This window comes from Eubalaena glacialis, chromosome 3, assembly GCF_028564815.1.
Source record: "Eubalaena glacialis isolate mEubGla1 chromosome 3, mEubGla1.1.hap2.+ XY, whole genome shotgun sequence".
Classification (NCBI taxonomy): Eukaryota; Metazoa; Chordata; class Mammalia; order Artiodactyla; family Balaenidae; genus Eubalaena; species Eubalaena glacialis.
In genome coordinates, this window is record NC_083718.1 from 150,852,675 (window position 1) to 150,879,326 (window position 26,652).

The 26,652-nt window shown below is 38.9% G+C and overlaps 1 protein-coding gene across 1 annotated transcript in view; it reads right to left on the minus strand.

Annotated features, from left to right (window-relative positions):
- The window catches only part of ZYG11A (zyg-11 family member A, cell cycle regulator), a 61,613-nt gene extending 37,990 nt beyond the window's left edge, over nucleotides 1–23,623 (minus strand). The window contains exons 1-2 of the mRNA XM_061186584.1: nucleotides 23,534–23,623; nucleotides 9,588–9,753 (exon numbers count right to left, since the gene is read on the minus strand). Of these exons, the coding sequence (XP_061042567.1) occupies nucleotides 9,588–9,753; nucleotides 23,534–23,623 (256 nt within the window). The remainder of the gene's footprint in view (nucleotides 1–9,587; nucleotides 9,754–23,533) is intronic.
- Nucleotides 23,624–26,652: the final 3,029 nt, after the last annotated feature.

The following is a 26,652-nucleotide window of genomic DNA, read 5'->3' on the forward strand; positions in this document are numbered from 1 at the left end:
CAAAAAGCATCTACATTTAATATCAAATAGCAGAATGAGGAATAACAGCCATGATAATAACTAACAGTTTTTGAATGTTCTGAACATTTTAGATATACTAACTCCCTGAATCCTCATAAAACCCAATGAAGTATGTATTATTATTAGTCATACTTTACAGATGAGATGAGGCATAAGGAACTTAAGTAACTGACCCATGGAAATGGTGGCAAACCCAAATAGTCTGGCACCAAAGCCAGAACTCTTACCCTTTCTGTACTACCCTTCAAGGGAAGCTAGACGAGCAGACAGATAAGCAGCAGCCACTGAGGTAGAAGAAAACCAAAAGAATATGATGATTCAGCAGCCCAGAGAAGAGTTATAAGATATGTAAGAGGCATCCTGGATATGTGGTTCTGGAGCTTAGAATAAAGACCTGCAATGGAAACTCTGGGAAATTCAAGTAGAAGTGGTAGCTAAACCAAACAAAATTACCCAGGTAGTGTACAAAGTGAGAAGGGTACCCAAGACAGAAACTTGAGGAACATAAAACATTTAACGTATATACGGAGAAACAGAGGCATACAAACGAAATTGTGGAATAGTAACCAAGGATAAAATAAAAAAACAGAAAAACAAAGTACTCTAAACCAGGAAAGTTGAGAGTAATAAACATTAAGTCATACATCCAAGAACCCCTGATGATTTAATAAATCTAGGAAGGTAACAATCATCTATGGCCACCAAAAGTGAAAACCAACCAGGCAATCAGACTTTATTAACACCCTTAAGAAGTATAGGGCACTACCAAACATCAAACCTGAATCTGATCAAGCCTCTACCTCTAATTTCCAATTTATAGGAATTACAAGGATCAGAGAAACATGTCAAATCACTGCAGTCAAACAATGGTAAAGTCCAGATTGTAGGACACTTTACAAAACAAATGACCAGTTTCTTTAAGAAAAAAGAAAATAACTGGAAAATCCCAAAATACACGGAGATTAAACAACACACTTCTAAATTACATGAGTCAAAGAAAAAATCTGAAGAGAAACCAAAAAATATTTTGAATTAAATGAAAATGAAAACACAACTTATCAAAATCTATGGGATGCAGCAAAGGCAGTGCTTAGAGGGAAAGTTATAGCCCTGAATGCATATATTAGAAAAGAAAGATCTAAAATCAATAATCTAAGTTCCCATTTTAGGAAACTAGAAAAAGAAGAACAAATTAAATTCAAAGTAAGCAGAAGAAAAGAAATAAGAATTAGAGCAGAGGGAGTAACATCAGCAACATGGCAGAGTGAAACACTACCGTGGTCTCTCCCCTTCAATCTACAACCAATAAAACATCCATCCACAATGCACATATAAACAGCTCATACAACTCAACATCAAAAAAACAAACAACTCAATTTAAAAATGGACAAAGACCCGAAAAGACATTTCTCCAAAGACATGCATATGCCCAACAGGCACATGAAAAGATGCTCAACATCCCTAATCACCAGGGAAATGCAAATCAAAACCACAATGAGATGTCACCTCATACCTGTCAGAATGGCTATCATCAAAAAGAACACAAATAACAAATGTTGGCGAGAATGTGGAAAAAAGGGAACCTTCATACGCTGTTGGGTGGGAATATAAATTGGTACAGCTACTGTGGAAAACGTCATGGAGGTTTCTCAAAAAAACTGAACTACCATATGACCAGCAATTCCACTCCTGGGTATATGTCCAAAGAAAAAATGAAAACACTAATCTGAAAAGATACATACATCCCAATGTTCATAGCAGCATTATTTACAACTACCAAGACACAGAAGCAGGGCTTCCCTGGTGGCGCAGTGGTGAAGAATCCGTCTGCCAATGCAGGGGACGAGGGTTCGAGCCCTGGTCCAGGAAGATCTCACATGCTGTGGAGCAACTAAGCCCATGCACCACAACGACTGAGCCTGCACTCTAGAGCCCACGAGCCACAACTACTGAAGCCCACGCGCCTAGAGCCTGTGCTCCGCAACAAGAGAAGCCACCACAATGGGAAGCCCGTGCACTGCAACAAAGAGTAGCTCCTGCTTTATGCAACCAGAGAAAGCCCGCGTGCAGCAACGAACACCCAACGCAGCCAAAAATAAATAAATAAAATTAAAAAAAAAAAAAGATATGGAAGCAACCGAAGCGTCCATCAACAGATGAATGGATACCAGCCTTACAACAGATGTTAAAGGAACTTCTCTAGGCAGGAAACACAAGAGAAAAAGACCTACAAAAACAAACCCAAAATAATTAAGAAAATGGCAACAGGAACATACATAAAGATGAATGGATAAAGAAGGTGTGTATATGTATGTGTGTGTGTGTGTGTGTGTGTGTGTGTGTGTGTGTATATATAACATTTATATTTATATATTACATTTTTATATATAATTTTTATAATTATATATTTTATATATTTATATTTATATAAAATGGAATACTACTCAGCCATAAAAGAGAACAAAATTTGCCCATTTGCAGCAACATGGATGGATTCAGAAAGCATGATGCTAAGTGAAATAAGTCAGACAAAGAAAGACAAATACTGTATAATATCACTTATATGTGGAACCTAAAAAAAATACAACAAACTAGTGAATATAACAGAAAAGAAAAAGACACACAGATATAGAGAACAAACTAGTGATTACCAGTGTGTGTATGTGGGCAATAATAGAGGTAGGGGACTGGGAAGTACAAACTACTGGTGTAAGAAAGGCTATAAAGATGTACTGTACAACACAGTAAATATAGCCAATATTCTGTAATAACTGTAAATGGACTATAACCTTTAAAAATTGTATACAAATTTGAAAATTAAAAAAATAAATAAATAAAGAGGATGAATGATGGACCAAAAAAACCCTATTATCAAAATGGCAAGAAATAAGTACTGGCAAGGATGTGGGAACCCTGATACACTGTTAGTGGGAATGTAGATTGGTGCAGTCACTATGGAAAACAGTATGGAGAGTCCCACAAAATTACAAATAGAACTGCCATATAATCTAGCTATCCCACTTCTGGGTAGTTATCCAAAGAATATAAAAACATTAATTCAGAAAAATACATGCACCCTTATGGTCATTGCAGCATTGTTTACAATAACAAAGATATGGAAACAACCTAAGTGCCCATCAACAGATGAACAGATAAAGATGTGGAATATATACAATGGAATACTACTCAGCCATTAAAAAAAAATGAAATCTTAGCATTTCTGACAACATGGATGGACCTTGACGGTATTATGCTCAGTGAAATAAGTCAGACAGAGAAAGACAAATACCGCATGATTTCACTCTTATGTGGAATATAAACAAACAAAATATGAAAAACTAAACCAAACAGAAAGAAACATGTAGATAGAAAAAACAGAGTAGTGTTTATCAGACAGGAAGAAGTGGGGGGAGAGGGCAAAACAGGTAAAGGGGATCAACTGCATGGTGACAGAGGAAACTGAATTTTTGGTGGTGGGTACACCGTATTTCTACACCGAAGTAGAAATATATTCTGTACATGTGAAACTGATAATGTTATAAACCAATGTTACCTCAGATCAATAAAGGAAAATCAACAAAACCATAAGCTGGTTCTTTGACAAGACCAATAAAATCAGTAAGACTCTAGCCAGACTAAAATAAAGAGACAAATTACTTACATCAGAAATGAGAGAGAGGATATCACTACAGATCTCATGGACATTAAAAGGATATGATGGGCTTCCCTGGTGGTACAGTGGTTGAGAAGCCGCCTGCCAATGCAGGGGACGTGGGTTCGAGCCCTGGTCTGGGAAGATCCCACATGCCGCGGAGCAGCTAAGCCTGTGCACCACAACTACTGAGCCTGCACTCTAGGGCCCACGTGCCTCAACTACTGAGCCCGTGTGCCACAACTACTGAGCCTGCACTCTAGAGCCCATGAGCCACAACTACTGAGCCCACATGCCACAGCTACTGAAGCCCGCGTGCTTGGAGCCCGTGCTCCACATTAAGAGAAGCCACCGCAATGAGAAGCCCATGCACCGCAACGAAGACCCAATGCAGCCAAAAATAAATAAATTTATTAATTTTTAAAAAAAAGGATATGAAAGGAATACTATGAACAGCTCTATGCCCACAAGTTTGATAACCTAAATTAAATGGACCAAATCCTTGAAAGGCACAATCTACCAAAACTCACACAAAAGAAATAGACAATGTGAATGGGTCTATATCTATTAAAGAAATTGAATCAATAATTAATAACCTTCCAAAACAAAAAGCACCTAGATGGGTTCACTGGTGAATTCTACTAAACATTTAAGGAAGAAATTGTACCAGTTCTCTACAATTTCTTTCAGAGCATAGTAGCACAGGGGATACCTCCTAACTCATTCTTTGAGGCCAGCATTACCTTAACACCAGAACCACAGAGCACCTGGGACTTTCCTGGTGGAGCAGTGGATAAGACTCCATACTCCCAATGCAGGGGGCCCGGGTTCAATCCCTGGTCAGGGGACTAGATCCCACATGCATGCCGCAACTAAGAGTTTGCAAGCCACAACTAAAGAGCCTGCCTGCCGCAACTAAGACCTGGTGCAACCAAATAAATAAAAAATAAAAATAAAAAATAAAAAACAAACCACAGAGCTACTATGAAAGAAAACTGTAGACCAATATCTCTCATGAACACAGATGCAAAAAACCTCAACAACAACAAAAAAACCTCAACAAAATATTAGCATATCAAATCCAACAATGTATTTTTTCTTGGGGTGGGGGGGGCTGCATTGGGTCTTCGTTGCTGCTGCACATGGGCTTTCTCTAGTTGCAGCGAGCAGGGGCTGCTCTTCGTTGCGGTGCCCAGGCTTCTCATTGCAGTGGCTTCTCTTGTTGTGGAGCACAGGCTCTAGGCACGCAGGAGGCATGCGGGCTAAGTAGTTGTGGCTCACGGGCTCTAGAGCACGGGCTCAGTAGTTGTGGCGCACAGGCTTAGCTGTTCCGTGGCATGTGGGATCTTCCCGGACCAGGGCTCGAACCCGTGTCCCCTGCATTGGCAGGCAGATTCTTAACCACTGTGCCACCTGGAAAGTCCCAACAATGTATTTTAAAAGTACATGTATATCCTATTTAGCATGAATAACAAAAAGGATTAAAAAACTATTTTCTATACAGAAAAACTACAAAAGATTGACAATGAAATAGAAGATTAAAACAATTATAAACCAACTAGATCTAACAGAAATCTACAGAACAACTCACCCAATAATGGCAGAATATATATTCTTCTCAAATGCACTTGGAACATTCTCCAAAATAGAGCATATATTGGGCCAAAAAACAAATCGTAATAAATTTTTTAAAACTGAAGTAAAACAAAGTATGTTCTCAAAGTACAGTTAAATGAATTTAAAAATCAATAACAAAGAAATCTGAAATTCAAAAGTATTTGGAAATTAAACAATATATTCCTTAAAACCCAGTGGGTCAAAGAAGAAATCAAAAGGGAAAAATTAGAAAATAATTTGAGATGAATGAAAAATAAAGACAACATACAAAAACTTACAGGATGCAGCTAAAGCAGTGCTTGAAGGAAATTTATAGCTCTAATTGCATGTATTTAAAAAAGAAGCTCTCAAATCAATAACCTAAACTTCTACCTTAAGACACAGGAAAAAGAAAAGCAAACCAAATGCAAAATGAGCAAGAGGAAGGAAATAATAAAAATTATAATGAGAATTAATGAAATGGAGGACAGAAAAGAAAATAAAGTAAAAAAAAAAAAAACAATGAAATCAGAAGATGGTTTTTGAAAAGATCAACAAAATTGACAAAACTTAGCTCAACTGACCAAGAAAAAAAGAGAACTCAAATTTCTAGAATGAGAATTGAAAGGGACAGAACTACTGACCTTGCAGAAATAAAATGAATTGTAAAGAAATATCATGAACAGACTGTATGCTGATAAATCAGATAATTTAAATTAAATGGGTAAGTTCACAGAATAACACAAACTACCAAAGCTACTGAAGAAGAAACAGACAATATGAATAGACCTATAACAAGTAAATAGATTGAATTCATCATCAAAAAACTATCCACACAAAGAGGCCAAGAGGGCTTCACTGTTGAATTCTACCAAACATTTAAAGAAGAATACATACCAATTCTTCACAAACTCCTCTAAAAAAAAAAAAGAGAACACCTCCCAATTCATTGAGGCCAGTTTTATCCTGATGCCAAAAATCCATATAAAGACATCACAAGAACAGAATATCACAGACCCAAATCCTTTTAAATTATGGATGCAAAAATCTTCATCAAATTACCAGCAAACTGAATCTAGTAATATACAAAAAGATTTGTACAATGTGACCAAGTGGGATTTATCCCAGAAAAGCATGGATTGATTAACATCCAAAAGCAAATTAATGTAATACACCATATTAAAAGAATAAAAAACAAAACTCACGTGAACATTTCAACAAATGCAGAAAAAGCCAACACCCTCTTCCTGATGAATACATTCAACAAACTAAAATAGAAGGGAACCTTCTCAGCCTGTTAAGGACAATTACAAAAAACCCAAAGCTAACATCATTCTTAATGGTAAAAGACTAGATGCTTTCCCCCTAAGATCAGGAAAAGAAAAGGGTGAATGTTTCAATACTTCAACTTTGTATTGGAGGTTCTAGCCAGGGAAGTTGGACAAGAAAATCAAATAAAAGGCATCCAAATTGGAAAGGAAGAAGTAAAACTATTTCCATTTGCAGATGACATGATCTTGTATACAGAAAATTCTAAGAAATCCTTTAAACTATTAGAACGCATAAATTAATTCAGCAAGTTTCCAGGGTATATGATTAACATAAAAAATCAATTGTAGGGACTTCCCTGGTGGTCCAGAGGTTAAGACTCCATGCTTTCAATGCAGGGGGCACGGGTTTGATCCCTGGATGGGGAACTAAGATCCTACATGCCGCACAGCACAGCCTAATAAAAATTTTAAAAATAATTTTAAAAAATCAATTGTATTTCTGTACACTAAAAATGAACAATCCAAAAATGAAATTAAGAAAGCAATTGTGTAACTGCATCAAGAATAAAATACTTAGAAATAAATTTAACAAAGATGTAAACTTATACCCATAAATTAGAAAACATTGTTGAAATAAAGATCTATTTTAAATAAACAGAAAGCGCTCCCATGCTCATGTATTAAGGATTTCAGATTGTTAAGATGGTAAAACACTGGTGAAAATAACTAAAGATGATCTAAATAAATAGAAAGACATCATATTCATGGATCAAAAGACTTAATGCTGTTAGGATGGCAATAATCCCCAAATTGATTATACATATTTGATGCAATTCCTATTCAAATCCCAGCTGAACTGTTTGTAGAAATTGACAAGTCAATTCTCAAATTCACATGGAAATATCAGAAACCCAGAATAACCAAAACAATCCTGAAAAAGGTGAACAAAGTTGGAAGACTCACACTTACCAATTTCAAAACTCACTACAAAGCAAACAGTAATCAAGCTACTTGGTACTGACATAAGGACAGACACATCGATCAATGGAATAGAATTGAGAGTACAAAAATAAACCCACACATCTATGGTCAACTGATTTTCAACAAGGATGCCAAGACTATTCAACACAAAAAGAACAGTCTTTTTAACAAATAGTGCTGGGACAACTATATAGCCACGTGCAAAATAATGAAGCTGGACCCTTACACCTCATGCCAAAAATTATTTCAAAATGGACCAAAGTACTAAACATAAGAGTGAAAGCAATGAAACTCTTGAAAGAAAATATAGGTGTAAAATCTTTAGGACTTAGCAATGGCTTTGGCAATGGATTCTTAGATATGATACCAAAAGCATAAGCAACAAAAGATAAATTGGACTTCATCAAAATTAAAAACTTTTGTGAGTGAAAGGACACTATCAACAAAGTGAAAAGACAATCTATAGAATGGGAGAAAATAACTGAAAACCATGTTTGATGAGGGACATATCTTACAACTCAATAATAAAAGACAAATAACCTAATAAGAAATAGGCAGGGCTTCCCTGGTGGCGCAGTGGTTGAGAATCTGCCTGCCAATGCAGGGGACACGGGTTCGAGCCCTGGTCTGGGAGGATCCCATGTGCCGCGGAGCAACTGGGCCTGTGAGCCACAATTACTGAGCCTGCGCGTCTGGAGCCTGTGCTCCGCAACAAGAGAGGCCGCGATAGTGAGAGGCGCGGCGCGCGCACTGCGATGAAGAGTGGCCCCCGCTTGCCACAACTAGAGAAAGCCCTCGCACAGAAACGAAGACCCAACACAGCCAGAAATAAAAATAAATAAATTAATTTAAAAAAAAAAGACACCCTAATTAGCTGTTAGTGGATATTTAAAAAAAAAAAAAAAAGAAATAGGCAAAAAATCTGAATAGAGCCTTCTCCAAAGAGAATAAACAAATGGTCATCAAGGACATGAAAAAATGCTCAATATGATTAGTCACTTGGGAAATGCAAATCAAAATCACAATAGATGCCATTTCACATCCACCAGGATGGCTATCAAAAAGTCAGATAACAAGTTTTGGTGAGGATGTGGAGAAATTTGAACTCTTGTAACACTGCTGGTGGGAACATAAAATGGTGCAGCCACTTTGGAAAAGAGTTTGGAAGTTCCTCAAAAAGTTAAACACAGAGTTACCATTTAATCCAGCAATTCCACTCCTGGGTATACACCCAAAAGAAATAAAAACATATGCCCACACACAAATGTGTACACTAATGTTTATAGTAGCATTATTTATAATAGCCAAAATGTAAAAACAACCCAATGTTCATCAACTGAGAAATTAATAAAAAGGGGTATATCAATACAGTGGAATATTATGCAGCCATAAAAATTCAGTAGTGATTGATGTTACAACATGGATGAACCTTGACAATACTATGTTGAGTGAAAGAAGCCAGACACAAGAGGCCACATGTTGAATGATTCCATTTATATTAAATGTTCAGAAAAGGCAAATCCATACAGGTAGAAAGTAGATTATGACTGCTTAAAATTAGGGTGGGATGGATAAGGAGATTTTTTTTAAGGTGATGAAAATTGACTGTGATGATGGCTGCACAAATCTGTGAATATACTAAAAAAATAACTGAATTGTATACTTTAAATGGATGAATTATACAGTATGTGAATTTTATCTCAATAATGTGTTACCCCAAAAAAATTTTCATTAAGAAAAAACTGTAACATCGCAAATTAAACATAGCTCTTTGAAAGCCCCACTACAATAGGAGGTAAAGGAAAAAAATTTAAAGGTTCATATTCACAAAGAAAAGAATGGGAGATAAGACTATAGCAACAGCAGCACAAGCCTAGACGCAAGACAATTTCCATCAAGGGATCCCAGAAAGATTTGGAGAATCAACCTCCACACAAATAAAATGGGAATAACTTCTATATTTCTCACCGGGTTGTTGTGAGGAGCAAAACAGGAATTATATGTGAAAGTGCTTTTCAAATAGTAAAGTGCTATAAAAGTACACTATAAAGGAGCTTTATCATTACCTTGCCAAGTCATGACCCCAACGAACTGATCAGCTAATTCCTGAGGGAAACTCCAATGCTCCGGAAGACAAAGTGTTCCATCAGATCTTTCAGAACACAATTTCTCCAGGTTAGCAACCAGGACGTTCAGGCAGATGTTGACCAAAGAGTAGGGAGATGCCTCCTCCTAGCAAACAAACCCCCAAACAAATTTGTTACAACACATCTATAAAAATACAACATAAAAGTGGTCATGCCATACATCAAACTACTTAATGAGGATATCTTAAGATATATTTTCCTCACTCTAATGATTTATATGTAATGAAACTACCTTATCCCAACTATTAACTGAATGGAAGACCTTTATCTGTTGTAGCTTCTGTTGTATCTTTAAAAAAAATTAAGTTCTCTCAACCCTTCACTTATCTCCTGTTCTGTGCCAGCCACTGAAAATACAGGGATGAGTAAGATACAGTTCTAATCCTTTTGGAGCTAACAGTTTAGTGTGGAATACATCCAATAAATCTGACAATTTCATACAACATACAGGACTAATCAAGCAGAAATCACATGGCCATTCATTCAACAGATATTTATTGAATGATTACTACATGCCAGAGGATAAGAAGGCCTGCCTATTCCCACCCTCATAAGTGTTCACACTGTAAAAGGTTGCTATACCCAGGAGGCTGTAGAAGAATTAGAAATGACAGATGTAAGACATCTTCTCTAAGAGACTGGCATTTGTTCATTCTACAAATATTTGAGGGACTTCCTGGTGGTCCAGTGGCTAGGACTCCGTGCTCCCAATGCAGGGGCCCTGGGTTCAATCCCTGGTCAGGGAACTAGATCCCACATGCCTCAACTAAGAGTTTGCATGTTGCAACTACAGATCCCACATGCCGCAACTACGACCCGGTGCAGCCAAATAAATAAATAAATAAATAATTTTTAAAAATATATATTTGAAAGGTATGGCACTCAGACATGAAGTGAGAGTGATAAGCCAGAGATTGCATTTTTGTCAAAGGTTTCAACATGCAATACATTCACTGACCTCCACCTCACTTTTAACTGATTAAATTCCCTCCACAGTCCGAAGTATAAATTACTCCTTTACAAATATCCTCAACTCCTTGTTCCCTCTCCTCCATTACACTCTGAGACAGTCTCCTGGAAGAACTTTATTATTCACCTTTTTTATGGCAACACCCAGCAGCTATAATCTATGAAGAGGGGAAGAGGGGACTTCCCTGGTGGTCCAGTGGTAAAGAATCCACCTTACAATGCAGGAGACCCGGGTTCGATCCCTGGTCAGGGAACTAAGATCCCACATGCCACGGGGCAATTAAGCCCACGCGCCACAACTACTGAGCTCGCGCACCTCAACTAGAGCCCACGTATCCTAAACTACAGAGCCCACGCACCCTGGAGCCTGCGGGCCACAACTAGATAGAAGCCCGTGCACCACAATGAAAGATCCCACATGCCTCAATGAAGACCCTGCGTGCCGCAACTATGACTCGACACAGCCAAAAATAAATAAATAAATATTTTTAAAAAAAAGAAGAAGAGGGGAAGAGTCACACAATATAGTATGTCATGGAAAATTCATAAACATTAACTTCAAATGAGCCCTCAGTAGCTGGAAATCCTTCAAGGTCTCTTTAGACAGGGCACTTTCTCACCATTGGGCAAGAATTATTTCATGCCTTCTACTTGCTCCTCAAACCCATTTCATGCTGGTAACAGAATCTGACTCACTTCAGTGAGAAAAATGAAGCCACCTCACCATCAAATTTAGTTTGGAACTGCATGCATCTTTTCCTTGGTCTCCTCTTATATGGAAAACATGTACCTCCTTGCAAAGACCAACACTTCCACGTGTGCTGGCTGGATTTCATCCCTCCTGCCTTGGCCCCTCCTGTTATTTCTTCATTCATGCACATCTTCAAACTCTCCTTCTCAAATGGATCATTCTTTTTTTTCTTTGGCCAGGCCACACAGCTTGTGGGATCTTAGTTCCCTGAGCAGGGACTGAACCTGAGCCCAGGCAGTGAAAGCACAAAGTCCTAACCTCTGGACCACCAGGAAACTCCCCATCAAATGGATCACCCTTTTTTTTTTTTTTTAATAAATTTATTTATTTATTTATTTTTGGCTATGTTGGGTCTTCATTGCTGTGGTGGGCTTTCTCTAGTTGCGGTGAGCGGGGGTTTCTCTTCGTTGCGATATGCGGGCTTCTCATTGCGGTGGTTTCTCTTGTTGCGGAGCACGGGCTCTAGGCACACGGGCCTCAGTAGTTGCGGCATGCGGGCTTCAGCAGTTGTGGCACACGGGCTTCAGCAGTTGTGGCACGTGGATTCAGTAGTTGTGGCTCGTGGGTTCTAGAGAGCAGGCTCAGTAGTTGTGGCACATGGGCTTAGTTTCTCTGCAGCATGTGGGATCTTCCCAGACCAGGGCTCGAACCTGTGTCCCCGGCATTGGCAGGCGGATTCTTAACCACTGGGCCACCAGGGAAGCCCCTGGATCACTCTTAACATACAATTTATGCTCTATTATTTGCCTTAAAAACAAAAGCCTTCTGTTGACCCCCACATCCTCTTCAACCACATTTCTTCAGTAAGCTTACTCTGCACGCTGTAATCACTATCCTTTATTCATTTTTGTTTTTCTTTTAACTGTGGTATAATTTACATATAGCAAAAAAATTACTTTTTGGTGTACAGTTAGTTCAACGAGTTTTGACTGATGCATACAGTCGTGTACTACCACCATAATAAAGATACAGAACAGTTCCATGACCCAAAAATTCTCTAGTGCCCCTTGGCAGACAATCCCTCCCACCAACCCCAAGCAACCACTTATCTTCATTCTGTCCCCAGTGTTCTGCCTTCTCCAAAATGTCATATAAATAGAATCATTAAGTAATTGGGCCTTTTGAATCTGACATCTTTCATTTTGCATAATGCATTTAACACAGATTCATCTGTTTTGCTGCATGTTTTTGTAATTTGTTCCTTTTTATTGCTGAGAAGCATTCCACTGCAATGAATATACCACAATTTCTTTATTCACCAACTGAAGGGCATTTGGATTACTTGAAGTTTTTGACAATTTTGAATAAAGCTGCTATAACTATTCACAAAGTTTTGTGGGAACATAGTTTTCATTTTTCTTGGGTAGTTACCTAAAAATGGGATTCCTGGGTCCCTGGAATTCAACACTTCTTACATGTTAACCATGTATTTAACTTTACATAAGAAAGTGCTAACCCGTTCCTACAATGTGGCTGTACTATTTTGCATTCCCAAAAGAACATATGAGAGTTTCAACTGCTCCAAATCCTCGCCATGTCAGAATTCATGTCAGAAAGGAGCCAAGGAAGCAAAAAAAATCCCTGAAACAGTCTCAGCAGACTTTTACTTGGGTCTCATACCCAGAATTGGTTCATATGCCCATGCGAAAATGAAAATTATGCTTCCTGTGGGTAATTTCTCTAGATCTATCTTCCAGGTTACTATTTCTTTATTCTGTGGCATTTAGTTCTTCATTGTCGAATTGTATATTGTTCTTTTTTCATTTTTATTTCATCTTTTATTTCTTTAATAAATTTTAAATACACTTATTTTATACTGTTTCAATAATACCATTTTCTGAAGTCTCTGGGAATCTAATTCTGTTAGTTATTGATTCTGTTGATTTTTTTTAAGATTTTTTTTTTTAATGTGGACCATTTTTAAAGTCTTTATTAAATTTGTTACAATATTGCTTCTGCTTTATGCTTTGGTTTTTTGGCTGTGAGGCATGTGGGATCTTAGCTCCCTGACCAGGGATTGAACCTGCACCCCCTGCATTGGAAGACGAAGTCTTAACCACTGGACCGCCACTGAAGTCCCTCTGTTGATTCTTAATCACAGAGGTTCATGTTTTATAATTTAAGATTGTGAGCTAATTTTTTTTTTTTTTTTTTTTTTTTTAAGGCCACACAGCACGGCATACAGGATCTTAGTTCCCCAACCAGGGATCAAACCCATGCCCCCTGCATTTGGGAGCGCAGAGTCTTAACCACTGGACTGCCAGGGAAGTCCATGAGCTAATCTCTAGTGAGAGTTTACTATAGACTCCTGTGAAGCCTGGGTAGAAGATATGTCACATCAGAGAGATTATGCTAAATGCTACTTACTTAGGGGCATCACCAGGGGCCATTTTGATAATTTCTCAGCTACACATTTCCTGAACCAAGCTAGAAATGTCAGTTAAAACCCTTAGTCTGTATGAGGACAGATCTGTGATAGCAAATTTTTAGGACATATTTTTCTCACTCAAAAATCCAAGCCAAAACTGACAAGCTTCCCTGTTTCCCTTTCCCATAAGCAGATTTTTTTAGACCTACCATTTCACTGAAGTATGACCAGCCTTTGTTAACCCATGTTTACATATACATATATATATATGTATATATTACAGTTCACAATCTCCATTCAAACTTCCCGCCAGCTTTTGGCAAAGGTCTAGTCTCTAATCTCTGGTTATTTTAGGGCCTGCTTACAGTGGTGATTTCCAGCTTCTTTGAATTGGGTGGGGATGCTGGGGATTTTCCTTACTTTGCATTTGAAAGCGTTTGTTACATTTTATCCAGAATATTTCCTTTTAAGACTTTATGACATTATTTGCCATATTATTGGACATGACAGCCTCATTTTTAAAATACAGTAAAGGGGACTTCCCTGGTGGAGCAGTGGTTAAGACTCCATGCTCCCAATGCAGGGGGCCCGGGTTCAATCCCTGTCAGGGAACTAGATCCCACATGCATGCTGCAACTAAGAGTTCACATGTCACAACTAAGGAGCCCATGTGCTGCAACTAAAGACCCAGCACAACCAAACAAATAAATAAATATATTTTCTAAATACAGTAAAGATTAAATCCATATAAAAGATGTTTAGAACATATGTAAAATATTTAAATAATATAATAAAATAAAAAACAATATAAATATTTTTAGATATGGGGATATATGTATATGTATAGCTGATTCACTTTGTTATAAAGCAGAAACTAACACACCATTGTAAAGCAATTATACTCCAATAAAGATGTTAAAAATAAATAAATAATAAAGAAATAAAAAGAACTTGAACACAGTAAAAAAAAAGAAAACAATATAAATATTTTTAAAACATTCTTGTATTCACCACACAGCTTAAATAGAATATACCAAATTTTTGAAGCTCCTTATACACCCTTCCCTGATGCTACTTCTCATCCCTTCACCCAGAGGTAATCATTATCCTGAATACTGTTTAGTTCTGCATGTTTTTGAACTTTATATAAATAGAATTATACTACAGTATTCTGTTACTTGTTTTTGTTTTATAAATCAGTAGCATGTTTTAGAGATCGATTTCCCACCAAGACCACTAATGACTAATGACTCTGCCTCTATAATATCTAACTACTGATTACATGATTCTAAATATTATCTATAAATCCAATGAATTCTAGATTACTACCTCCAGGTCAGATCTCTCTTTAAGCCACAGTGTTAGATAACCAGTTGTCTCCTTGACATATCTACTTAACCGTGTCACAAATACTTCAAACTCACCATGTATGAAACTGAACTTCCCTGGTCTTTCCCTACTCAGTAAACAGCATCACATCTATTCAGCTGCATAATCTTTACTGACATTTCCTTATCCTTAATCAACATCCCACACAAGACAGACATCCAATAAATTAGCAAATCCTGTTGGTTCTACTTGTGCCAGACATCTTCCATTTGCTACCTACCTCACACCCAGCCCCACTCCTTAATCTTCTCTACCTCTACTCTGAGGTGACTTGTCTGGAATCACTACAGATAATTTCCCCAGCTCTTTCTCTTTTAAAGTACCCTGGGCTGGCTATGTCTCCCTCATCACTCCTCTAAAATCAGTCCTCTCTCCTTGTTACTGACTAAATGTTTGCATTCTTCTGAAGTTCTTTTTTTTTTAAATATTTATTTATTTATTTGGCTGCACCAGGTCTTACTTATGGCACGCGGATCTTCATTGCCGCCTGCAAGATCTTCATTACAGCATGCGGGATCTTTAGTTCCACACGTGAGATCTTCAGTTGAGGCCAGTGGGATCTTTCCTTGTGGCATGCAGGCTCTTAGTTGCAGCATGCGGGATCTAGTTCCCTGAGCAGGAATTGAACCCAGGCCTCCTGCATTGGGAGCGTGGAGTCTTAACCACTGCACCATCAGGAAAGTCCCCCCAAAATTCTTATGTTGAAATATAACCTCTAATTTGATGATGTTTGGAGGGAGGAACCTCAGGAAGTCATTAGGTCACGAGGGTGAAGCCCTCACTGAATGGAATTAGTGCCCCTATAAGAGAGACCCCAGAGAGTTCCCTTGTCCCTTCTGCCATGTGAGAACACAGCAAAAAGATGTATATGAACCAGGAATTGGGCTCTCACCAGACACCAAATCCCCCAGCACCTTGATCTTGGACTTCCTAGCTTCCAGAACAGTGAGAAATAAATTTATGTTGTTTATAAGTCACCCAGTCTACAGTATTTTAGTTATAGTGGCCCAAATGAACTAAGATATTCCTTCTGAGAGGTCCTTTGGGCCTAGGGGTGGCAATAGCTACTGTTACTGGACATTGAGTAGTATATTATTGTGGTTTTCCATACCTCTCCCTTATCTTTGGAAGTAGTCCCTTAATTAAACTCTCATTAAATTACCCCTATTCTGAGTGTGTCATCTATTTCCTGCTGTGAGTATGACTGTTAAACCTCCCAAATAAATTTCTAGTTCATCCCCTTCTTCCTAGCTCCACTACTAATTTCTAATCCAAGTCACCACCATATCTTTCCTAGAATACTAAAAAACTCCAAATTAGTTTCTCTTCTTTCACTCTTAATCCTTTTCCAATCCATCTCTACCCAGAGTTTAGACTCATCATTTCTAAAATATAAACAGTACTATATAACTCTCCTAATGAACATGTTTTAATGGGTACAAGGTAAAAAAACAAAACAAACAAAAAGCTGCATTTTATATACAACTGACAATTAATTGGAAAATTAAATTTTAAAAATTTACAATAGCATTTTTGTTTTGTTTTGATTTGATTTTTGGCCACACCATGTGGCAGGCGAGATTTTAGTTCCCCGACCACGGATCAAACCCATGCCCCCTGCGCTTGGGAGCGCAGAGTCTTAACCACTGGACTGCCAGGGAAGTCCCTACAATAGCACTTTAAAAACCTCAGGGGGGACTTCCTGGTGATCCAGCAGTAAAGAATCCGCCTTCCAATGCAGGGGACCAGGGTTCAATCCCTGGTCAGGGAACTAGGATCCCACCTGCCAAGGGGCAACTAAGCCCGCATGCCACAACTACTGAGCTCAAGCGTCTCAACAAGAGAGCCCGTGTGCCCCAAACTACAGAGCCCACATGGCCTGGAGCCTTCGTGACACAACTAGAGAGAGAAAACCTGCATGCCACAACTAGAGAGAAGCCCGTGCACCGCAATGAAAGATCCCGCATGACTCAATGAAGATCGTGTGTGCCACAACTAAGACCCAATGCAGCCAAAAATAAATAATAAATCTTTAAAAAAATAAATGAACAAAAATTTAAAAATTAAAACCTCAGGGAATTCCCTGGCGGTCCAGTGATTAGGAACATGTACTTCCACTGCTGGGAGCATGAATACAATCCCTGATCAGGGAACTAAGGACCCGCATGCCACAAGGCATGGTCCCCCCTAAAAAAAAATCTGTTTTAAAAACCTCACATATAGGCCTGACTCAGGAAGACAACAAAAATCTAAACACAATAGTATCCATAAAGTTTAGCTTACAATAAAATATGCTAAGAATCAGGAGAGAAAATAAAATTAGTCAACAGAAACAGACCCAGGGAATTCCCTGGAGGTCCAGTGGTTAGGACTCCGTGCTTTCACTTTCACTGCCTAGGGTGCGGGTTCAATCCCTGGTCAGGGAACTGAGACCCCACAAGCTGCGCAATGCCAGGAAGGGAGAGAGGGAGGAAGGAACCCCGAAATAACATAATTAGCAGACAAGAACTTTAAAACAGATATTATAATTCATGGATATAGAGGAGAATATGAATATAATGGGGGAATAAATATGCAATCTCAACAGAGAAGTGCAAGATCTGAAAAAGACCCAAATGGAACTTCCAGAGTTGAAAAATACATTATTTAATGTAAACAACACATTAGATGATATTATCAACAGATTAGATACTACAAAATTAAAGATAAGTGAAGTTGAAGGTAGTGCAATAGAAACTATCTAAACTGAAACAGAAAAAGTCTGGGGGAAAAAAAGTGGAGAAGCATAGAACCCAAGGGACAATCTTAAGCAGTTTAATACAAATGTATAATTGAAACTCCAGAAGAGAGGAGTTACTGGGGAAGAAAAAATATTTTAAGAAATAATGGTCAAGGTGGACAATGTCCTACACTTGGAATCTATGAAATTATTTTACAGTTTAGTATTCATTGAATTACACAGTTAATTCACCAGGTACAAAGAACAACAAACTTAATAGCTTTCTTTTTTAAAAAGTCAAAAAATACTGACATTAGATACATAATATAAACCCACAGATCCCAGAAGCAAAAATGGACCCAAAGTGAAATAAACAAAAGATACCACAACATAATAAATGTCTAGAAACCAACAATAAAGAGAAAAACCTTAAGACTGGGGGAGGGGGGAACCAGAGGTAATGTGGACACAGTTTTAAAAAAAAAAAGAAGTATGACCACTGAATTTTCATCAGAGGCAATACTAGCCAGAAGACAATGAAATAACATTTTTAGGGACTTCCCTGGTGGGCCAGCGGTTAAGACTCCAGGCTCCCAATGCAGGGGGCCCAGGTTTGATCCCTGGTCAGGGAACTAGATCCCACGTGCCACAACTAAGAGTTCGAATGCCATAACTAAAGATCTCGCACGCCACAACAAAGATCCTGCATGCCACAACTAAGACCCAGTGTAGCCAAATAAATAAATAAATAAATTTTTTTTTTTTTTAAAGAACCATTGTGCTTAACACAGAACCAGATGTGTGCTTTTTTTTTTTTTTAATTTTATTTATTTATTTATTTATTTATTTATTTATGGCTGTGTTGGGTCTTCGTTTCTGTGCGAGGGCTTTCTCTAGTTGAGGCAAGTGGGGGCCACTTTTCATCGCGGTGCGCGGGCCTCTCACTATCGCGGCCTCTCTTGTTGCGGAGCACAGGCTCCAGACGCGCAGGCTCAGCAATTGTGACTAACAGGCCTAGCCGCTCCGCGGCATGTGGGATCCTCCCAGACCAGGGCTCGAACCCGCGTCCCCTGCATTGGCAGGCAGATTCTCAACCACTGCGCCACCAGGGAAGCCCCGATAAATAAATATTTTAAAAGAAGAAAAACTAAGTGCAATGAAAATATCTTTCAGAAATAAAGGTAAAATAAAGATTTTTTTCAGACTTTTTTTCTTATTTCCTAATTCCTTTAAGAAATAACTGATCAAAGAAAAAGTAAAAACAATATATTGTGCAATTTCTAACATGGAGAAGTAAAATGTATTATTTCAAAAGTGCAAAGTACAGGAAAGAGGGGAGAAAATGAAAGAATACTGTTGTAAGGTGAAGCGATATATTTAAAAGTAGACTGTGGTAAGTCAAACGTGTATATTTTAAAACCTGGAGCTGTGACTCTCAAACTTAGGACCCCTTTATACTCTTAAAAACTGTATTACATCTATCAACATTTACTGCATTAAAACTGAGAAATCTTTAAAATATGTATTAATTCATTTAGAAATAATAAAAGTTAAAAAAAAAATCAAATGTTGACACAAAGAACATTTTTTTTTTTTTTTGGCCACACCACGTGGCTTGCAGGATCTTAGTTCCCAGACCAGGGATTGAACCCTGGCCTCAGCAGTGAAAGCACCAAGTCCTAACCACTGGACCTCCAGGGGATTCCCAAGAAAGAATATTTTTTTAAAACAGCTATATTTTCAAAAAGAATTTTTAAAAGTTTAGTGACAACGGCAGCACTGTTTTACATTTTTCCAAATTTCATTAATGTGTGGCTTAATGAAAGAGAATGCGGTCTTAGAGACCCAGAGGTCTTGAGTCCACATTTAAAAAACTGCTATCTTTGAGTGACCATTAAAGAGAGTGTGGGGGGGGGTGGTGGGAAGGAGAGGAACAGAACTAGTAAGTCAACAGAAGAGATAAAATGAAACTTTAAAAATACTCAACTGAGGGAATTCCCTGGCAGTCCAGTGGTTAGGACTCCGTGCTTTCACTTCTGAGGGTGCAAATTCAATCCCTGGTCGCAGAACTAAGGTCCCGCAAGCTGCGCAGCACGGCCAAAAAAAATATATGTATATACTCAATTGAAAAGAAGCCAGGCAAAGGAGAAACACAACAACAAACACATAGGACAAACAGAACACAAACAGCAACTTAAACACAACAATTTCGATAATTATATTTACTCTAATTTAAAAGGCACAGATTGTCAAACTGGATTAAAAAAGCAAGCCTGATGTTTACAAGAGATGGGCTTTAAACAACACAGGGTTGTTTAACAAACACTAATCATAAGGACACTGGAGTGACTATGTTAATGTCAGAAAAAGAAGGCTTCAGGAAAAGAATATTATCAGAAATCAAGATGGACATTTCATAATGATAAAAGGGTCAATTCATCAAGAAGACATAATTCCTAATGTATATGCACTTACTAACAGCTTCAAAATTCATAAAGTAAAAACTGAAAGAATAAGAAAAATCGACAATTACAGTTGGAAATTAACACTTGTCTTCAGCAACTGACAAAAACAAGTAGAGGGAAAATGAATAAGATTATAGATTAACACTGGGAAATCCCTGGCAGTCCAGTGGTTAGGACTCTGCGCTTCCACTGCAGGGGGCACAGGTTGGATCCCTGGTAAGGGAACTAAGATTCTGCATGCCGCACTGCGTGGCCAAAAAAAAAAAAAAAAAAAAAAAAGAATATAGATTAACATTCTCAATCGACTTGACCTGACATTCATAGAATACTATACCCAACTACAGAACACATACTCCTTTTAAGTGCACATGAACATGCACCAAGATAGATCATATCTGAGCCATAAAACAAATCTCAATAAATATAAATGGATTGAAATCATAGAGCATGTTTTCTGACAACAATGTATTTGCATTAAACAAAAAGATATGTGGAATATCCCCAACTATTTGGGAATCAGGCAGTACACTTCTAAATATCCCATGGGTCAAAGAAGGACTCTTAACAGTAATTATAAAATATTTTTAACAATATATCAAAATTTATGAGCATTTCCCCCGAGAAGTAGATATAGTTTAAAACCTTCCCTCAGGGGGGAGGGATAAATTGGGAGTTTAGGATTGACATAACACACTACTATATTTAAAATAGATAACCAACAAGGACCTACTGTATAGCACAGGAAACTCTGCTCAATATATTCTGTAATAACCTAAAGGAAAAGAATTTGAAAAAGAATAGATATATGTATATGTATAGCTGAATCACTTTGCTGTACACCTGAAACTAACACAACATTGTAAATCAACTATAGTCCAATATAAAATTAAAATTAAAAAAAAAAATCCCCCAAAGAAATTAAAGTCTCAACGGCTTCACTGGTGAATTCTGTTAAACATCTAAGGAATAAATAATACCAATATCCCACAAACTCAAAAAACTGAATAGGGAACACTTCCCAGCTCATATTTTAAGGCCAACATTATCTAGATACTAAACAGATACATTTATTTTTTTTTTTGCCCGTGCCGCGTGGCTTGTGGGATCTTAGTTCCTCCACCAGGGATCAAACCCGGGCCCACAGCAGTGAAAGCGCAGAGTCCTAACCACTGGACCACCAGGGAATTCCCAGATAAAATATTTCTAAAGAGCAATTTCCCTCATAAACATGGACATAACTAATATTTCAAAAATATTAGCAATAGAATTCTTCAATATATAAAAATAATACATCATGACCAGGTGGTGTTTATTCCTAGAATGTAAAGTTAAATTCACAATCAATAAAATTCACCACATTAACACAATAAAGAACAAAAACATCTTATTAAATGCTGAAAAAGCATTTAACAAAATTCAACACACATTCATGATTTAAAAAAACAAAAACAAAAAAACTCAGCAAACTAGGAATAGAAGAAAAATTCCTTAATTTGACAAAGGGCATCTAACGGAAAAACCTATAGCCAGTATCATACTAGGAGGTGAAAGATCTAGAACAATACAAAGATGTCTATTCTCACCACTTCTACATTCTACAAAAGGTCCTAGAAAATGCATTTTAAAAAAAAGAAAATAAAAAGAACAGACTGGAAGGGAATAAGTAAAGCTGTCTTTATTTGCAGATGACAGATTGTAAAGAAAATCTTAAGAAATCTTTAAAAAACTGGAGAAAATAGGTGGCTTTAGCAAAGTTGTATGATACAAGATCAATATACCCCCCCAAATTATAAACTTTTAAAAAATATTTACAGTACTATCAAAAACAGGGATAAATTTAACAAAATATGTAAAAGACCTTTACACCAAAAACTACAAAACACTGCTAAATAAAATTAAAAACAGCATAGAGAAATATATCTAAAGGAAAAGTATTCATGCACTGTACAACTTTTTAAATTAATTAAAAATAAAATCTTAACCAAAAAAACGAGTGTACATAGTACAGTATGGAACCAGACAGAAAATGGATTAGTCTGATCACTTTTCTAAAGAAAACCTTGTTTTTCAATTCCAGTCAGCGCCAACAAAAAATGTGCTTGACACACTGTGCTAGTACATACATTAAAAACGCAGCTTTTCCATTAGCTACAAACAAATTTACAAATTATTTAGGCAGCTTTTAAAAGTGAGTCCAAAAGGGTCTACAGAAATACAGGCTAGATCTTTGAAGGACACAAAAGCCAACACGGCGTCAGCGTGTAAAGTACAACCTCAATCAGGATATTTCCTTCCCCCCCCCATACTAATTGTGGGTTGGGCGTTCATTAGATTTTGAGTTCTAAGAGCGGTATCCCTTGGGATGTTGTAGAACATGGAGTCTGACATCAGAACAACTGATGTCAGGTTCCAGATCATGAGCAAGTCAAGGAAGGGTTCTCAATTTCCCTATACACCAGTAAAATGCCTACAAAAAAATCCGAGATTACTCTAGAAATGCAATACCTGACACACAGTAGGCGCCAAATACAAACTCTTTTGGTTTTGCATTTTGCTCAGTTTAGTCTAACAGGCATTCCGAGGGAAAAGAGGGGGAAACAAACACGTGGAATTTAAGGAATTTCAGTCTTCGGGGTTCCAGTTCCCCCCGCCGGGCTCAGAAGGTCTTCCTGTTAACGATCCCGGGACCGACAGGTCACAGCCTCTGGGAAGCAAAAGGTCCCCAACACACGTGGGGGAACGGTCGAAGTTTGAGGCATTTGGGTGCATCATGACAAAAAGCGCCACCGTCTACTACGGGCCAAGCCTAAAGCCATGCCCAGCACTTACATCTAAATTAACACCACCCTGCAAAATAGCTGCCGCCCTCGCAAGCACAGGTGAGCATCAGAGACCTGAGCAGGGGACTCGCCCAGGGTCACGCAGGAGGCGAGACTCATCCCGCCGCTCCTCCTCTCAGCCGCGCAGGGTCTGCTCGCCCGGCTCAAATGGTGGGACGCCCTGGGCGGAAAACTCCTCTCCGGCATGCACTTCCCATAAAAGACAGAAGCCTGGCAGGGGCTCAGCCTCTTCAGACTTTACCCCCGCGTCGGTCAAACGAGCCAACAAGTGCCTCAGCACAGTCTCCGACGACTCGCCGCGCTCGCCTGGGGCCTGGCGTCCCGCCTAGGCTCGCGTTCCCCCCTCCCCCTCCCCGGTGCTCACCTGCACCACGCCGCAGCCCAGGACGTCCTTCTGAGCGTTCGGAGGGACGATGGTGCGGGGCGAGAGGCCCGGGTGCAAGAAGTGAACCATGGCGACCCCCGTCGGCTAGGCGTCGAGAAGAGAGCGGCCGTCGAGCGGGGCCCGGATCCCGCGAGAGGTGGTCTCGACCGGTACCGGAAAGCAGCTGAACAGCGCCCGCTCGGCGGGCAGGCACTCAGCGGCCCTTGCGGAAGGTTTGGGCTTTTGAAACGCTCGGCGTGGCGACGCGCACTCGCCCGCCGCAGACCCCGCCCCCAGGACGGCCTTCCCCACCCACACCGGGGCCGACCACCACTGCACGCCTTGAGGGCCCAACTGCCCTTCTTCCGCCTTCTTGACGCTCTAGAGACCAACCTTAGGCCTGCCGAACCACTCACCCAACTCCTATACACCCCTCTGAGACCGTCTCCCTCCAACCGACACCATAGGGCTAGGTACCATATTCCTGTCGCCGGTCAAAGGCATGGCCACCGACCAGCTCTGTGGAGTTGGAAAATAGAATATGGTGGGCCCTCCGTGTCCCCAGGGACATTGGTTTCAGGATCCACCATACGCAAATCCTCTGAAACTGAAGTACCTGATATAAAATGGTGTAGCATTTGCATATAACCTAGGCACCTCGTCCCCTATACTTCAAATCACCTCTAGAGTGCTTATACTAACTAATACAATGTAAATGCTGTGTAAATAGCTGCTGGTACTGGCAAATTCAACTTTTGCTTTTTGAAATTTTATGGAATTTTTTTTCTGAACATCTTCCATAGAGGTTGAATCCAGGGATGGAGAGCCCGTGGATAAGGAGGGCTGACTGTATACATTTTTTTTTAAATTATTTATTTATTTATGGCTGCGTTGGGTCCTCGTTGCTGGGCACAGGCTTTCTCTAGTTGCGGCGAGCGGGGGCTACTCTTCGTTGCAGTGCGCGGGCTTCTCATTGCGGTGGCTTCTCTTGTTGCGGAGCACCGGCTCTAGGCGCGCGGGCTTCAGTAGTTGTGGCACACGGGCTCAGTAGTTGTGGCTCACAGGCTCTAGAGCACAGTCTCAGTAGTTGTGGCGCACAGGCTTAGTTGCTCCGCGGCACGAGGTATCCTCTCAGTCCAGGGATCGAACCTGTGTCCCCTGCATTGGCAGCGCAGGCGGATTCTTAACCACTGCGCCACCAGGGAAGCCCCTACATTTTGAAATATATTTTTTAAAGTCCTTTCTCCTACAAATCTGGCAACAGCACCTCTCTTATATCAGACCTCTGTTTCAACTTCTACTGACATTGGATGAATCAAATATCAAAACCACTTCTGATTTAGTAAGTACACAAACTGAACTACTCACTCAGCTTTCTTGTGACCTAAAAAGTATGGAGAAGACCCTTCTAACCTGCTCCAAGAAAGAAACCCTGAGAGAGAGCAGTGAATTAGTACACTTTAGCTAATTTTAGAGAAAATATGTCTTGGAAAAGGATAGTTATTAAGAGAGTAGGAGGCTTGGATTTGAATCCTGCTTTGGAATGTCTGCTCAGCCACCTACTAACTTGTGAACCTTGGACAAGGTTTTTAATTTCTCTGAAGCTCAACTTCCCCATCAGTAAAATGGGATGAGAATGCCTTATCTCACAGGGTTAATATAAGGATTAAATAAGATAATGTATGTAGGGAGTTCCCTGGTGGTCTAGTGGTTAGGATTCCACGCTTTCACTGCCATGGTCCAGGTTCAATCCCTGGTAGGGTAACTGAGATCCCTCAGCTGCACGGCAAAAAAAGAAAAATAGAAAAAAAAAAGATTATGTAAAACACATGAAAATGAGTAATGGAACAAGTCCTTGATAAGTGGATTCAAATGTTAAAGTTATTTTTCAAGTTCAAATAACTGCAAAATGCTTTCTTTTCACATTTATTCTTTTATTTAATCCTCATACAAACAGAAATCCCAGGCCTTAGGTGTTTCCATTTTACCCACAGAGAAACCTGAGGGATTGAACAGACAAGTTAAATTTTACCTACCTGATGAGTGGAAAACCTGGGAATCAAAACAGAGTTTTCTAAATCCAAATCCAATCAATATTCTTTTTTTAATTTAATTTTTATTTTAGATTGGACTATAGTTGATTTACAATGTTGTGTTAGTTTCAGGTATACTTTTTTAAACTTAATTTTTATTTTATATTAGAGTACATTAAATGGACTATTTCCTAACTTCTATCCTCAACTCTCCAACACCTCTTCCCCCAACCATACTGTCAGTTTCCTCTTTCACTGAAAAAAGAAAAGAATCAAAAAGAACATTCCAAGCTCCCACCATCACATCTACCCACCTACCAGTATAGGCTCTCTGTCTTTGCATTCCCTCCTATTACTATGAACTATTTATACCCTTATCTAAGGCCAACTCTGGACTTGTGCAATAGATCTCATCTCCCCTTGCTTAGTCAAAGACATCATCCAGCAACATCCTTTCTTTCTCCTGAATTATCATTTTTCCCCCTCCTTCTTGGATCATTGCCACCAGCTGATATTTTTCCCATAATTAAAAAAAAACAAAAACCACTTCTTTTGACCTAATTTCCCTATTCAGGTATTGCCCTCACATCTCTTCCATCCTTTAGAGCAAAACTTATCCAAAATGTGGTCTGCACTTGCTGTCTCCAATTTTTCTCTTACCATTTTCTTTCACCTCTGCCACTCTACTAACCGTTCTTGTCAACTTCAAAGTTGCTAAATTCAGTTGTCACTCCTCTCTCATCTTATTTGTTCAGCAGCATTTGACCCAAGTGATCATTTCTTCTTCCCTAAAATACTTCCTTCATTTGGCTTCCAGGATGCATCTTCTCCGCCTCCTCCTCCTCCTTGCCTTCTTCCTTCTTCTTTCTTTCTCTTCTCCTCCTACCTCATTGTCTGCTCCTTCTCATCCTCTTGATTTCTCATCACCCAGAGTTCTAAATCTTTGTGTACCCCCAAGACTCAGTACTTATATACCTCTTCTCTATCCATTCTCTCTTACTTATGGTAATTTCATCTAGTTTCATAACTAAAAGAAATCTATAAGCTGATATATCCCTATTTTATATGTCTATCCTGTACCTTGCT